Raw genomic sequence first — 17,896 nt, forward strand, 5'->3', positions numbered from 1 at the left:
TTTATTACTCCATGAGCTGCATTCAAGATTCTCTGTATATTCTGTCCTTTGTGTGGTACGCGCTGGGAGATTTGTGTTTAAAGCAACAGTACTGTACTAAACAGGAAAAAGAACTGTGCCTATTTTAGAGGAAATTTGCAAAAGATTGTTTGGTTATCAGTGTGATTGAAAGATTGGTAAAAGATTCACCTGCTTCAAGTTGAGTGATTGATATATAGCAAATTGAGGATCAACAGAGGAAGTAGCCAACTGCACTGCTGATGTAGTAGGTCAGAGGCCTAACACATCTGTGTCTTCTTGCTTCAGTCTGCTGATTTTTGTTGTGGGTGAGAGGCAGAGAGCCTTCCCACATTCCATGGAGTTGGGCTAGTAGGTCAGAGGCCTAACACATCTGGGCCTTCCTATTCTAGTCAACTGATCTAATGGGTGAGAGGCAGAGAGCCTTCTCGTTACATCCTGTAGGTCTACTGGGTGAGAGGCAGAGAGCTTTCCTGCTACACCTTGACAAGCTTGCTCTGACCTGCCACGTGTGGCCTGTAGACAAGGTCCAGGCACACTAAAAGGGCATTTGCAGAATAAAGGTGAGCTGTCTGAAGAATAAGTTGAAGCCATGGCAACATGTTCCGTGTGCAGTCAGGGCCCCCAATGGGATCCAGAACCGCTATGCAGATTGTAAAAGACAGAGAAGGAAAGGAAGCAGTGAAAAATGTGGGACCAATATTGAAAAAGGCAAACATGCCAGAGTGTGGATGTTTGGATGGACAAAAAAAAGCACAGACAAGGGAGTAAAAAATAGCAAGTGTCTGAGAAAGTGCAGCAGTATGGAAGTAAGGTGTATTATGAATGTTTTGATACTCCCAAGTCCGACTATGACCGACACACTACTGCTATCATCATACCTTTGTATAACCAGAGACCGAGACAAGACAAATGGACTTGTAAACAATGTGGTCAGACAAACCCAGACTGAAGAAATACCTGTATGACCTGTGCTGCAACCCGACCTAAGTGAATTGCACTAAATCCAGTCCAGACAAGATCACATGCAGTGACATAAGACGCTGACACAGGAGTGTGGTTAGTGGGGAGTGGAGACATTGACTTTTTTGGAGTAAGCTGACAGTAATCCTTTTGAGAAGGAAGTTGTAGAACAGCATGTCACCCCAACCGATCATCCAGTCACCCCCACCATCAGACCCACTACCAGAGAACCAACATCATCAGGACCAAGAAGGGTGAGTAGGATAAGACAGATACAGGAGTATTATCCCTGGAGGCCCTCTGACTAGCTAGCTACGCTAAATCAGTTGCCTGACCCTGAGAACCAACCTTTCCCATTTTACAGACAAATAAAGACAATACAACGGACGTATAAGTATATACCTGGGCAGACCTAGAGAGTTTGGTGAGTGTGCAAAGGCAGGTGATGTACTAGGACACATAATTAAGACACAGATGTGGCAAAGGATCAAGCATGGGGCATGGATGATAAATCTGCACGGTCTGGGGCAACGTACTGAGAATTACTAAAACAATGGGCTATAGTGAAACAATCAGAGCAGTCTGTACTCCTGACTGATGTGACGCAGCAAAAAGGAGAGATGTACTTTGGACGGTTACAGCTGAAATGGGCAGACATGGAGTACAGTCCCATAAACCCACTCGATGTTAAAATATTGGTAAATGCATTTATTGATGGTATGAACAAAGGCTTACGAGACGCAGTACAGACTTCCAGACCTGAATGGAGAAGTATAGATCCAAAAGGAGTTGAACAAACCAGGACAATAAGACAACTTGTCATGTATGCTGGAGCATAAGGAAAACAGTGGAGACGTAGGCCTTTGATAGGGTACAGTAGGTCACCAAGCCTAGGAAAGTGCGTAGATGCTGGTGTGACCTGGGCAAAAGAAGCTTTTGAATTGTCTATTTTCTGTCTTTAGTCAGGTGTCTTAAAAATGTCACCTTTTGTTTGCAATACTGTAGTTTGTCACGTGAGACCTTGCAACCCTTTTCTGCCAAAAAGCATAGCAAAGAAACTGTAGCTTCCTTACAGGACATCTGGTCCAGGCAGGAGGTCATCCACGTACTGTAATAAAACAATCTGTGGATGACGTGTTTGCCACTGCTCAAGGATCCCTGCCATTGCTGCTGAATAGATGGTAGGGGAGTTCATTCCACCCTGCGGGAGGACCGTTTAACAATATTGTTTACCTTCGTGAGTAAAAGCAAAAAGATATTGACAATTGGGGTGTAGGGGTACAGAGAAGAATGCATTTGCCAAATCAATGACTGTGAAACATTTTGACGTCGCTGGGATCTGTGACAGTACGGTGTGTGTATTAGGGACAATTGAGGTCACACTCTCTGTAACATTATTAATAGCCCTTAAGTCATGAACCATTCTGTAAGTGTCAGGGAAACCCTTGGGTCCCTTTTTCCTTAATGGGATACAAAGGGGTGTTGCAGGGGGAAGATCTTTGCACCAGAACCCCTGCCTTAACATACTCTTTAATATCCCTGCTCAGGGCCATTGATTTGGCTAGGCTTAAGGGGGCACCGCTCCAAACAAGGAGGAGTGGCTCCCTCTTTTAATTTTTTTCATGATCGGGGCAATGGGCTGCCGACCCACATCTGTTTTTCCCTTTGCCCAAACGGTGTCTGGCACCAGTCTCATTTCCCCATTCTCAGACATTTTGGTGTCAGGTGTTACTTTCACTGCTTTTGTCATATACACCATTTCTTAAATCTTACACAAGTGTTTATCTGAGAGGGGATTTGTGACTGTAATACCCTCAAGAGAATACTGTATGGTGGCCTGGATAGCACTCAACACATCTGCTTCCAGCAAATTCATAGGAGTATTGTCACTAACAATAAGATTTCTAAGCACCTCTTGGCTGTCTCGTAATTTTAGTCTTATTTGTTTAGTCATCGGGGCTTCAGTCACTTGTCCCTCTACCCCCACACATTCCACAGTCTAGTTAGTAATCATCTCTGGCATTATCAATCCAGAACCTTTAAATTAGAAGTCCAATGCGCTATCCATATAATTTTCGTTTGTCTATGCAGAATTTACATCCCCCATGTTGAAGTTTGAAGTTGGAAGTGAATTGGAGCTTTGGTCACCCTTAACTTGCGTTGTGACAAGTGTAAACTCCGTTTTAGGGCTCGCTCGCATTAGCGTATAATTCGGACGAGTGCTATCCAATGTTTTATCGGATAGCACTGGGCCCAATGTTATACTACGGTGCAGTGCAGATCTGTGATTATTTTTTCTCATGCCGATTTGTCACGAGAAAACAATTGCAGCATGCTGTGGGTGCATCCGAGTACAGTCTAATGTATGTGCACAGAGAATGGAGAAGGTGGAGAGATTAAATTCTCCATCTTCTTCACACATGTGCTATGATTTTCTCTTGTGAGAGAATTGGATCACACCAAGGTGACACTCGGATCAATCTCTCTGAGCTGAGCTGAGTGACATTAGCACAATTGAACCGATTGTCTCGTATGGGAGAATATATGGCAGTGTGAGCGAGCCTTAAATTATAGTACATTGGTTTCATAGAAAACTTTGTAAAATGCACAAAACATCCTTGTATTCAGACTAATACAAAATTGTTTATGTGTCTACATTACTGGTAATGCACCACCTTTGAATTTCTTACTACAGACCATCCACAGATATGGAATAAACATAGCATACAAATGTTCCACATGCACAGCAGCCTGGTGTCATTTTTATAGGTATAGTATGCCAAAAATAGTATTAATGTCTACAGAATGGGATATATGCCATGGCAATTAAACACAGTCATAAAAACATTCTCAAAAGAAACCTTCACATTTACATCCATCCAGGGCCGTATTTAGAGTTTCTGCCGCCCTAGGCACTTTTAGCGCTGCTTCCCCCTTTGGTGAGTATGACACTATCGGCAGTGACTTTGGCAAGAATCGCTGATGTGAAAGTCGCCTTTTGCAGCAGATCCAGCAGTTTTTCTGCATCTGCCACATAACGGATCACTTATGGCAACACTGTGTTCGGCCTCATTCATTCCCTATGGGATTTGCGGCACTTGCCATGATCTGGCAAATGTGGTACCATACCTCCCAACTTTTGAAGAAGGGAAAGAGGTATAAAGTTTGTGGTGCGCATAGTGCGCCGCGGCAAATTTTAGGCCACGCCTCTGACCACACCCATTTTACAACTAGTCACACCCATATCCACATCCCAACCACACCCATTTAGCACTGCTGATCACACTGTTTCATATACAATAATTATAACAAAAAAATATGGCCACACAGTGGACCATACTGTATAATGGCCACACATAATGCTCAATGCTGTATAACGGCCACACATGATGCTCAATACTGTATAACAGCCACACAGTGCTCCATTCTGTATAATGGCCACACATGATGCTCAATACTGTATAACTGCCACACAGTGCTCCATACTGTATAATGATCCCACATGATGCTCAATACTGTATAATGGCCCACATGATGCTGCATACTGTATAATGGCCACACATGATGCTCAATACTGTATAACGGCCACACAGTGCTCCATACTGTATAATGATCCCACATGATGCTCAATACTGTATAATGACCACACATGATGCTGCATACTTTATAATGGCCACATGATGCTCAATACTGTATAATGGCCACACATGATGATCAATACTGTATAACGGCCACACAGTGCTCCATACTGTATAATGGCTACACATGATGCTTCATACTGTATAATGGCCACACATGATGCTCAATACTGTATAATGGCCACACATGATGCTCAATACTGTATAATGGCCACACATGATACTCAATACTGTATAACGGCCACACATGATGCTCCATACTGTATAATGGCCACACACAGATCTCCATACTGTATAATGATCCCACATGATGCTCCATACTGTATAATGGCCACACATGATGCTCCATAGTGTATAATGGCCACACATAATGCTCAATACTGTATAATGGCCACACTTGATGCTCCATACTGTATAATGGCCATACATGATGCTCCATACTGTATAATGGCCACACATGATTCTCCATCCTATATAATGACCCCACATGATGCGCAATACTGTATAATGCACCCTCCCATCTTGTATGCATGGCTCATCTCCCCCCCATCCTGTATGCATGGCTCATATCCCCCCTCCTGTATGCATGGCTCAACTCCCTCCCATCCCATATGCATGGCTCATATTCCCCCCCTCCTGTATGCATGGCTCATATCCCCCCTTCCTGTATGCATGGCTCATCTTCCTCCCATCCCATATGCATGGCTCATATTCCCCCCCCTCCTGTGTGCATGGATCATATTCCCCCCCGTATGCATGGCTCATCCCATATGCATGGCTCATATTCCCCCCCCACCTGTCTGCATGGCTCATATTCCCCCCCCCCTCCTGTATGCATGGCTCATATTCCCCCCTCCTGTATGCATGGCTCATATTCCCTCCCTCCTGTATGCATGGCTCATATTCCCCCCCTCCTGTATGCATGGCTCATATTCCCCCCCTCCTGTGTGCATGGCTCATATTCCCCCCCTCCTGTATGCATGGCTCATATTCCCCCCTCCTGTATGCATGGCTCATATTCACCCCCCCCTCCTGTATGCATGGCTCATATTCACCCTCCCTCCTGTATGCATGGCTCATATTCCCCCTCCTGTATGCATGGCTCATATCCCCCCTTCCTGTATGCATGGCTCATCTTCCTCCCATCCCATATGCATGGCTCATATTCCCCCCTCCTGTGTGCATGGATCATATTCCCCCCCGTATGCATGGCTCATCCCATATGCATGGCTCATATTCCCCCCCCACCTGTCTGCATGGCTCATATTCCCCCCCTCCTGTATGCATGGCTCATATTCCCCCCTCCTGTATGCATGGCTCATATTCCCCTCCTCCTGTATGCATGGCTCATATTCCCTCCCTCCTGTATGCATGGCTCATATTCCCCCCTCCTGTATGCATGGCTCATATTCCCCCCCTCCTGTGTGCATGGCTCATATTCCCCCCTCCTGTATGCATGGCTCATATTCCCCCCCCCTCCTGTGTGCATGGCTCATATTCCCCCCTCCTGTATGCATGGCTCATCTCCCTCCCATCCCATATGCATGGCTCATATTCCCCCCCTCCAGTATGCATGGCTCATCTCCCTCCCATCCCATATGCATGGCTTATATCCCCCCTCCTGTATGCATGGCTCAACTCCCTCCCATCCCATATGCATGGCTCATATTCCCCCCCTCCTGTATGCATGGCTCATATCCCCCCTTCCTGTATGCATGGCTCATCTTCCTCCCATCCCATATGCATGGCTCATATTCCCCCCCCTCCTGTGTGCATGGATCATATTCCCCCCCGTATGCATGGCTCATCCCATATGCATGGCTCATATTCCCCCCCCACCTGTCTGCATGGCTCATATTCCCCCCCCCCCTCCTGTATGCATGGCTCATATTCCCCCCTCCTGTATGCATGGCTCATATTCCCCCCTCCTGTATGCATGGCTCATATTCCCTCCCTCCTGTATGCATGGCTCATATTCCCCCCCTCCTGTATGCATGGCTCATATTCCCCCCCTCCTGTGTGCATGGCTCATATTCCCCCCCTCCTGTATGCATGGCTCATATTCCCCCCTCCTGTATGCATGGCTCATATTCACCCCCCCTCCTGTATGCATGGCTCATATTCACCCCCCTCCTGTATACATGGCTCATATTCACCCTCCCTCCTGTATGCATGGCTCATATTCCCCCTCCTGTATGCATGGCTCATATCCCCCCTTCCTGTATGCATGGCTCATCTTCCTCCCATCCCATATGCATGGCTCATATTCCCCCCTCCTGTGTGCATGGATCATATTCCCCCCCGTATGCATGGCTCATCCCATATGCATGGCTCATATTCCCCCCCCACCTGTCTGCATGGCTCATATTCCCCCCCTCCTGTATGCATGGCTCATATTCCCCCCTCCTGTATGCATGGCTCATATTCCCCTCCTCCTGTATGCATGGCTCATATTCCCTCCCTCCTGTATGCATGGCTCATATTCCCCCCTCCTGTATGCATGGCTCATATTCCCCCCCTCCTGTGTGCATGGCTCATATTCCCCCCTCCTGTATGCATGGCTCATATTCCCCCCCCTCCTGTGTGCATGGCTCATATTCCCCGCTCCTGTATGCATGGCTCATCTCCCTCCCATCCCATATGCATGGCTCATATTCCCCCCCTCCAGTATGCATGGCTCATCTCCCTCCCATCCCATATGCATGGCTTATATCCCCCCTCCTGTATGCATGGCTCATATCCCCCCTTCCTGTATGCATGGCTCATCTTCCTCCCATCCCATATGCATGGCTCATATTCCCCCCCCTCCTGTGTGCATGGATCATATTCCCCCCCGTATGCATGGCTCATCCCATATGCATGGCTCATATTCCCCCCCACCTGTCTGCATGGCTCATATTCCCCCCCCCCTCCTGTATGCATGGCTCATATTCCCCCCTCCTGTATGCATGGCTCATATTCCCCCCTCCTGTATGCATGGCTCATATTCCCTCCCTCCTGTATGCATGGCTCATATTCCCCCCCTCCTGTATGCATGGCTCATATTCCCCCCCTCCTGTGTGCATGGCTCATATTCCCCCCCTCCTGTATGCATGGCTCATATTCCCCCCTCCTGTATGCATGGCTCATATTCACCCCCCCTCCTGTATGCATGGCTCATATTCACCCCCCTCCTGTATACATGGCTCATATTCACCCTCCCTCCTGTATGCATGGCTCATATTCCCCCTCCTGTGTGCATGGCTCATATCCCCCCTTCCTGTATGCATGGCTCATCTTCCTCCCATCCCATATGCCTGGCTCATATTCCCCCCCTCCTGTGTGCATGGATCATATTCCCCCCCGTATGCATGGCTCATCCCATATGCATGGCTCATATTCCCCCCCTCCTGTATGCATGGCTCATATTCCCCCCTCCTGTATGCATGGCTCATATTCCCCTCCTCCTGTATGCATGGCTCATATTCCCTCCCTCCTGTATGCATGGCTCATATTCCCCCCTCCTGTATGCATGGCTCATATTCCCCCCCTCCTGTGTGCATGGCTCATATTCCCCCCTCCTGTATGCATGGCTCATATTCCCCCCCCCCCCCCTCCTGTGTGCATGGCTCATATTCCCCCCTCCTGTATGCATGGCTCATATTCCCCCCCTCCTGTATGCATGGCTCATATTCCCCCCCTCCAGTATGCATGGCTCATCTCCCTCCCATCCCATATGCATGGCTCATATTCCCCCCCTCCAGTATGCATGGCTCATCTCCCTCCCATCCCATATGCATGGCTTATATCCCCCCTCCTGTATGCATGGCTCATATCCCCCCTTCCTGTATGCATGGCTCATCTTCCTCCCATCCCATATGCATGGCTCATATTCCCCCCCTCCTGTGTGCATGGATCATATTCCCCCTGTATGCATGGCTCATCCCATATGCATGGCTCATATTCCCCCCCACCTGTCTGCATGGCTAATATTCCCCCCCTCCTGTATGCATGGCTCATATTCCCCCCTCCTGTATGCATGGCTCATATTCCCCCCCTCCTGTATGCATGGCTCATATTGCCTCCCTCCTGTATGCATGGCTCATATTCCTCCCCCCCTCCTGTATGCATGGCTCATATTCCCCCCTCCTGTGTGCATGGCTCATATCCCCCCCCTCCTGTATGCATGGCTCATATTCCCCCCTCCTGTATGCATGGCTCATATTCACCCCCCCTCCTGTATGCATGGCTCATATTCACCCCCCTCCTGAATGCATGGCTCATATTCACCCTCCCTCCTGTATGCATGGCTCATATTCCCCCTCCTGTATGCATGGCTCATATCCCCCCTTCCTGTATGCATGGCTCATCTTCCTCCCATCCCATATGCATGGCTCATATTCCCCCCCTCCTGTGTGCATGGATCATATTCCCCCCCGAATGCATGGCTCATCCCATATGCATGGCTCATATTCCCCCCCACCTGTCTGCATGGCTCATATTCCCCCCCTCCTGTATGCATGGCTCATATTCCTCCCTCCTGTATGCATGGCTCATATTCCCCTCCTCCTGTATGCATGGCTCATATTCCCTCCCTCCTGTATGCATGGCTCATATTCCCCCCTCCTGTATGCATGGCTCATATTCCCCCCCTCCTGTGTGCATGGCTCATATTCCCCCCCTCCTGTGTGCATGGCTCATATTCCCCCCTCCTGTATGCATGGCTCATATTCACCCCCCCTCCTGTATGCATGGCTCATATTCACCCACCCTCCTGTATGCATGGCTCATATTCCCCCCTCCTGTATGCATGGCTCATATTCCCCCCTCCTGTATGCATGGCTCACGGACTGGAGGGAGGTGACCCAGGACTTAAATAAATAATAAAAAAAAACCTTGCTCAGGTGCCGCCCCCCGCATTATCCCGCCCTAGGCACGTGCCCTCAAGTGCCTAGTGGCAAATACGGCCCTGCATCCATCTGCCATCATATTAAAGCCAATGACAGGGACAGTTGAATAACATTATCTCATGACAATGCTAAGGTGTGGGATATGTTTGGCCGCAAGTTAATGCTTAAATCTTGATGTTGGGCTACTTTGACAATAGCCAAATTATGATAACTAGAGGACTGCGTTATCTCCAAAATGACAGGTCTTGTGTGGTATTCCTGTTGTACAGTGGTCAGTCTCTATAAAAAGTGGTCTAATGTAACAACTGGTGAACTGGCGACAGGGTCATGAACATCCCAGGCTCGTACTGCTTGTTGGGTGCAAAGACTAGCCCTCCTGGTCAAATTCCACAGAATAGCTACTGTAGCACCAATTGCTGAAAAGTGAATGCAGGCCATGAAAGAAAGTCTACCGCAGCTTACGGCATATGGAGTTTAGTACTTGCAGACCTATTGGAGCATCAGTGCTGATGCCTTAGAATTGCCAAACGACCCTACAATGGTCAGATGAACATCAGAACTAGACCATGGAGCAATAAAAATATATATATGTTAATTGTTTCCCTTGGAAAGAGATGGCACCATGATGAAAAATAGTAAGAAGGCAAGCTAACTGAGGTAGTGTAATTCTCTGGGCAATATTTTTCTGGGAAATCTTGGGTCCTTGCACTTCATGTATATGTTATTTTGATATTTAATACATGCCTAAGCATTGTTGCAGACTAATTATACCCCTTCATGTAAGTGGTATTCCATAATGGCTGTGGTCTTTTGCAGCAGGATAATGAGTCATATCACTTTGAACTCTTTTCCCGAAATTTTTTTGATGTGTTGGATTGGCCTCTGAAAATCCCAGATCTCAATTCAGTCAAGCATCAGTGGTTTGTGCTGGAAAAAATAATCTGTTCACTGGAGGTCCCGCCTCACAGTGTACAGGACTAAAATCCTCTGCTGCTAACGTCTAGGTCTCAGATAACATAGGATACCTTCATAGGACTTCTGGAGTCTTTGCTTCTGTGGTGCAAATCTGTTTTGGCACCATGAGGAGAACCTGCACAATGGGCCTGTAGTTTTAATGTTACGGTTGAACAGTATATGGTGGTTAATGAGAACCTGAGATCTCAGACATGATGCCCAAACCGTGGGCAGCGCATATCAGACACTGGCTGTGCGATCTCAGCCATGCATGTTTGACTCTGAAACACTGGGGCGTTTCAGATAAAAATATACTTTTACTAGCCGCAGGGGCCCAGGCCATGCTGTAGACTAGTTGGATAGGCAACTTTCCTGTGGTTTCTCTCCGCCTGGATTGACAGGTGTCTGCCTGTGTATGCATATAAGCTGAGACCTGTGAGCGGGCAGGCAGAAGCCGCCTTGGACCCGCCTGTCCGACTGTTGAATAGAGCGGCTTTGTCCACTGCAGTTATTAAAATTGTTTTTCTCTGAAATTCCGCAGCATTTCAAGGTCAATCGTACCTGGCTAAAGTAATACAGCCTGTGGCTGATACATGATTGGGCGCCATGTATCAACTGTCAGGTTCTCTTTAATGGATAGATTATAATTAATAGATAATACCTTTTAATCATTCACTACTGTTCTTTATTACATATTACAACCAGTTCAATAAACTGTTTCAATTCTAATTCAAAATATATTTGCAAACTATATCCAGAGTAAAAATGTAGATTTCCGAACCACAAAATCATTCCTTGACCGAACACACTTAAATTTTTTTTTTTTTTCAACAATAATAATAATGAGGTAAGGGGTGTACATGTATCTCATGTAGTAATAATACAGCTGCTGAAGATCACATCCTCCACAAGACAAGACCGAGAATTGCAGGGTACACAAATGTGTATAGTTAATCAGTTATAGCTCATGATACCATTCAAACATCCGTGGTCTCCTGGTAGTCACTAGCAAACCTTATACAACTTGGTGATGTTTCTTTAAGGATACATCAAGGCGCAAAGAAGTGAGCAAGAGGTGTTTTGGCAGCGACTAGTGGCTCTAGGAAATGCTGGCTCCCCTGGCACAGAAGGAGGTTATAAAGAAATCCTAGTAGATCTTGTTTTTCTATTTACTTACTAGTTGTACAACTTTGACCAAATTTGAGAAGAATTCTCCTGTGTGAACCTTCTCCTCCTCTGCTGATCACACTGCAGAGAATTGCATCTGAAGTTGATTTCTGCAAACCATCACATTTGTCAGAACACCAGAGGCTAGGAGTTGGTGTGCCTACATTAAATGCATTTCCAGCCCTATCCGAGAAGCATTCAAGTTTCTACTTTGTGCAATGAGCAAGAAACTGGTGGTTTCTGCTTCTACATATACAAAGCTTTTCATAAATCATGATTAATGTATTACTTTGTCTCTGTTGTCTGGTCTTCTTATTAGATACCTGCTCAACCTGCAGTATCTCAGTGTAGCTTACAGTCGAAAGTTTACAGACAAAGGCTTACAGTACCTGGGATCTGGAAAAGGATGTCACAAGATCATCTACTTGGATCTGTCCGGCTGCACTCAGGTTGGTCTGTTGGCTTTCTCTTCGTGCACACAGAAAGGGAATCCTTGGAGCGAAGAACTGTGTCTTGCTCTCATTGTGCATCCTACTAGTGCTGGTCCTTTAGGAAACTTGAGCGGTTTTGGATTACAAGGCTGCAGCTGCTTAGGCTCTCCTTAGGCACAGCACTATATGAACTGGCTGGATTCCAAGGCAGTGTCATGCTTATAAACAGCTAAGACTTACTGGGTCATGAAAAAAAGCTCTCATCTTTACTCCAAATCTCTTCTCCTTTGTTATGAATTCACATTGACTTCTTTTTGAAATACAAGTTTACAAAATATAATAAGAAAAACAAAACATAAAACTACGGAAAATCCAAACAAAGTCTTTTCTTTAAAGTTAAATGAAGGATTCTATTCCCGGTGAAGGTGATGTAACAAAGGGTCAGGAAACCTTACTGCTGCTGTGCCGAGTTTGATGAAATCCGAATGTAAATGTAAAATGTCTTGTACATTTCGTTGACGGAAATCTTTTCTAATGTTTGGTAGACAGAGCTATTTTTTACCTTTTTGTTTCTATCTAGATCCACAAGTGCTTATTTTAGATGGTTACTTTTCTTAAATCTATAAGGGTAAAATCTGTGAACTTCTAAGTAAGCTTTCCCATTGATAAATTACTATTTTCTTCACACAGGAAAGAAATATATCTTGGTACTGTGTTAGCCAGTAGATAGAAAAATATTTAGAATTGAGAGTCCTCGGTGGTTGATACCTTTTAATGGCTAACTGAAAAGATGGTAACAAATTACAAGCTTTCGAGACTACTCAGGTCTCTTCATCAGGCAAAGACTAAAACAAATTCTGAAGAATCACATATATAACTGTTTATCACTCATGGTAATTCTGCTTCATGTCACCTGTCTTATCCATGGTTTTTCCCTTCTTTTTTTTCTATACTATGTTGTGCATAAATATGTGATTCTTCAGAATTTGTTTTAGTCTTTGCCTGATGAAGAGACCTGACTAGTCTCGAAAGCTTGCAATTTGTTACCATCTTTTCAGTTAGCCATCAAAAGGTATCAACCACTGAGGACTCTCAATTCTAAATATTTTTCTATTTTCTTCACAGTCATCTTAATACAGTCATATGTGATTGTTCATTGAAACACATAAATTGAGAACAATAGAGATTATTGTATGCAGTATTCAGACTGTACAAATAGGCTAGTCAGCAGTGAGCAGGTGGGATCAGCAGGGCTCACTGACTTTTTCTATGCATCCTAGCTGCGTTTCAACAGCTTTTTACATATAGTTAGTAACATAATAGAGAAACATAAATACAATCTAAAGGCCTACATACAAAATAGACTAATGTCAACCGAACTCTTCAATATCGACAGGCACGGCCTGCAGTCTTATCATATGAGGGCCCCGACAAATGGTCCTCATGTGGGGGATATAGCGATCATGCACGTCTGATTTTGGACTGTCAGTTGTTTTGTTCTCCCGATAAGTCGTTTCCAGACATGTCTGGTGATGGCTTTCTCATAGAAAACACAGGAATTCCCGGCCGGATGAGCGCTCTGGTGTATGGGAGAGCCAGCCGGGAAGATTGTCGGCTGAGCCGCAGGCCGAAGCTTCATTCTGACAATAGACATCCAATGTGAATGGCTGGCATTAAACACACATTTAGTACACTATGAAATGGATATCCAGACCCTGACAATGCCCTCACAGGGAGTAGGGAATGACGACCCAATGCTAAAGTGCATTTATTACATGCTGAAATGAGAATAGTCAGGAACAATGGGTTCCCTGCTCTGTGTTATACCATATGCCAGACCAGAAAACAGTAAATAGTGTGGGGACCCAAAAATGTATGCTTTCCATGGGAATCTGCCCCTACTAAGCCATTCCCGAGTGTGCTATTCCTAAGCCATCCTTCAGCTTAAACCATTCAATAGTATTACTAGTGTGTGGGTTGGAAAATGGAGAATATTGTGCTGTTTTTTGTTTGTTTTTGCAGCATTCTCCCTATGTTTAATACTGGATCATACAAGAGGCACTGATACCATTCAAATATCACTCATATTAGTTGTATATTACCATGAAGGAAATCACCGCTTATTATTGATTTTACTCAGGACCAGTGATTTAGCAGAATACAGCTAGAACAGGGCAGGTTTATTGTCCTTCGGGGGCAACAAAAAATTCCGTTTCCTATCAAACAAATTGAGGGGTAATATAGACTGTCAGTAAAAGTATCATTATGTTTTTGAAATGTGAGACGTCCGCCAAACATAAGCACATGTGAACCAAGGAGCTATGGTCCGGTGCTGTTGCGTGGCTCCTGGCTCCTGGTGCCTAAATGAATATGCCTCACAGGAAGACATCCGTATAATAAATGGCACATGGTAGTTGGGTGCTGTGGTACAGAATTTACATTGGTGCCCTGGAGCTTCCAGTTATGCCCTACAGAGCAGTTACTTGTACATAGCCATTATGTGTAATTTTATCTGGTTATCTCATTGTTAATTTAAAGCAGATATTGCTTCATTTTTAGTGTGGTTTCTGCTCCTAGAAATCTGTTGTGACTCCTTTAATGTGTGCTCCCTTTGTGTTTTATTATTCTAGATTAAGTAAATCTGCTGGGCTTCACATTGTACCAGCAATTTAGCTCTTTAGAAGTAGACACATGGCATTAATAAAGTGATAGAAATGAACTGAACGGTTTACATTTACGTGTCATAGAATATTTAAAAGTGGTTGCTCAGGAATTTGCTATAGATGGCCTATCCTTAGCATCAATATCAGATTTATGGGCATCAGCACCCCTACAATCAGCGATTACTGTGTCCTGGGAGTCACAAGAAGTACACAATTTGTAGAACCAGAACACCACATCTATGTACACTGTGTAATGGCTGTTCTCAGATGCAACTCCTATGGAAGTAAACAGGACCTGAGCTGCAGTACGTAAGAATGGCTATTGCACAAGGTACAGAGCTGTGCTCCTTACAACTTACTTCCTGCCACTGCAGGACTTGCTAACAGCTGATTGTGGGGGTACCAACCCCCCACGATCTGATATTGATGACCTAAAGGTTAAAAAAAAAAAGAGAGACCAACTGTACTGGAAGTAAATGTGGAGGTTTTTTTCCAACTAACTAAACTACACAAGAATTTTAGGTTACATTTTCGTATAAAATTAGAAATTCCAACTGCAGACTCCCAGTATGCTCCTTTATTGCTAGCATTCTCATGCTATTGTGTAATGAGGATAAATGGAAATTGCATGTACAGACCATGTTGAGTTAATTGGCAATTGGAATAAGTATATCTGTACAATTTCGAAGTAATGAACTTTAAATGGCCTTGTCAGTTTTCCCAATTATTCTACAGCAAGTTTATTGTCCAAGGAGGACATTGCACTTAGCGAGAAAGTCACTGTTGTCATTGGCCATGTTGTTTAAGATGTGATTATTCCTGATAAGAATTCCAAAGCATATTCAACTGCATGCAATGAGCGTAGGAATGTCTCCACTTTGTCTTGTGATGTTTCTGAGAATTTTTGTAGCATATTGGTTTATTAATTCACCTCCATTATAATATTTTTGTCAGGGAAACATTCAGATTGTAGCACATTACCGATTGGGCTGTTGTGTTTTTGGTGTGTTCTTTTCTGCTCAGTTTTGTCACAAAACCTGAAGGCTTTCCTGATGCCAGCAAAGTGAATGAGAATCCTGAAGACTCATGCACATGTTGCTTATTTTTGACTTGCAGATTTGTCTGCTGCATGTCAATTCTTTCAGCGTTTTTTGATTTTGCAGCATGGCTCCGGGCGGCAGCCGTGGGTGAGGTGCTCATCTCTTACATCCCCGCAGGTTATATGAAGGTGGGGGTCCTGACTGGGTGTGTGGGCTTCGTCTGAAGGGGCAATACGTCCTTGCAGGCTGCAAGATGCCGGTGACTTTGGCTGGCCATGAGTGGACGTTGAACAGTTCGATGAGGGAGACCACCACTCAAAAATAAACAGTATTTTGATTAACAATAACTTTGTGGGAACTATGTACAATAGATAGTGGGTGAATAACTTCACAAACATTTATGGAACATTTTGACACACGATCTCTTTACTTCTTCAAGTTCACTTGTTACAGCCTCATGTTCTCCGTCTACACCACAGCCTAGCTCAGTACTACAGTCCAGTTAGTGAGAGTCCTATTCTGAAACCATGGTTCCGCGAAGGGAACTAGTTTTCCAATATGGTTGGTACTTAGCTTCTCCGGCCTGGGGCACTCTATTGTCTCGCATTCTCTGTTCTGTCCTGGCCCTGACCTCTCTGAGTTATAAACTTGGGGCCGTACTGCTAGGCGTTCTGTCTCAGGACCTGTCTCCGGTAAATCACTCTGTCCTCCTGTCACTTTTCCTTTCTCCGCTCAGGATCAGGCTATCCGTTGCCTCGGTCTCCACTCAACTCACTTTGGGGACACCTGACTCATGCGGCTGTGCTGAGTACTCAGACCAAAGGTCTGCTCTAGCTGCAAGCTACTCCCTGTCTGACTCACTACAAGGTCATCCTCTCTGATCTTGCTACATAGCCCCTCACTCTCTGGGCTGGTTCCAACTCTTAACTCTATCCATACCTACTCACTACCTGTTGCTGGGCAAATTACACAACTAACACTAATAACACATGCCAGAATATACATTATGCATCATAACAGTACACGACTTGAAGGGGGAATGATGACAACACTTCCATCTTCTTACAATTTCACCATACTAATAAGTAAGGAAAAATTTGCAACAAAAACACATGTAAAAAAATACGTTAAAAACATGCCTATTTTACGATGTTTTTTACTGCCAGGAGATGCAGAAATTTGGAGCCAAATTGTTAACGTGTGCACATACCGTTGGACCTCATGCCTATGAGCGCATGTAGTACATAACCACAAGGTTCCGAATTCAGTCATGTGTATGAGACTTAGGTCCGTTTATTTAACTAAAGTTTATCTAGATACTTTAATGAAATTGAGGGCTTTCTTCTAGTACAAAGAATACATGCTGCCAAGTTAATTTTATTACTACGCTTTTCTGTGGTTTACTAGGCAGCAGGGATCTGTTCTGCATTACGTTGTAACAAATTAAGCCTGCATCTGACCAAATGCTTGTACATTGTTGAGTATTGAAATACTCCGTTCTCACCAGTCCTAATAGCAGAGAAAGTTTTAGTAAGACTTGTACTGTTGTAATTACATTCTTGCCTGGACCTTCCAGCATTGTTCCTTCATATTCTTAAAGTGCTTTTCCCACTAAATATATTTCATATCCATGTCAGTTCTGACCGCTGAGACTCCCACTGAGAAAAGGGTTCCAAAGTTTCCTATGTGTCTGGGAAGTATTCTGCATGTGTGTCTACCACTCCATTCACTGTATATGAGACTGGTGGTCATGCATGCATGCTATTGTCCTGCAGATGCTTAGAAGAGAATATTGCAGAGTTTGCACATGTGCACTATCCATCTATTCATATAGGGAACGACGTGACTTCTACTCTTGAGATCAGAGTGTAGCCCCTCTTGATCACACATTATCTGTCCCTTCAATAAGTGATGAATATATTAGTAGGAAAACTCCTTTTAAAGTAATGTTATTGTTGGAATTTTATAATTGGTGATATATGTTTTATTTATTTGATCTTTTTAGGAATATGTCAAGATCTTCCCCCCAAAATAATGCACAAAATCAAAATGTTGATTACTGCAGCATACCTGCGTAAAATAGTCATCAATTGAGTTATGATTTCATTTTATAGACACAGGTATTCACTTTTA

The 17,896-nt window shown here is 44.6% G+C and overlaps 2 protein-coding genes across 2 annotated transcripts in view; one reads left to right on the forward strand and one right to left on the reverse strand.

The window, feature by feature from the left end:
* The window catches only part of LRRC17 (leucine rich repeat containing 17), a 59,653-nt gene extending 47,473 nt beyond the window's left edge, over positions 1 to 12,180 (reverse strand). Inside the window, exon 1 of the mRNA XM_069765122.1 lies at positions 12,019 to 12,180. The gene's annotated coding sequence lies outside the window, so the exon portion shown is untranslated. The remainder of the gene's footprint in view (positions 1 to 12,018) is intronic.
* The window catches only part of FBXL13 (F-box and leucine rich repeat protein 13), a 395,640-nt gene that overhangs the window by 283,225 nt on the left and 94,519 nt on the right, over positions 1 to 17,896 (forward strand). The window contains exon 12 of the mRNA XM_069765120.1: positions 11,949 to 12,078. Within this exon, the coding sequence (XP_069621221.1) occupies positions 11,949 to 12,078 (130 nt within the window). The remainder of the gene's footprint in view (positions 1 to 11,948; positions 12,079 to 17,896) is intronic.

Source organism: Ranitomeya imitator, chromosome 4 (assembly GCF_032444005.1).
Source record: "Ranitomeya imitator isolate aRanImi1 chromosome 4, aRanImi1.pri, whole genome shotgun sequence".
Lineage (NCBI taxonomy): Eukaryota > Metazoa > Chordata > Amphibia > Anura > Dendrobatidae > Ranitomeya > Ranitomeya imitator.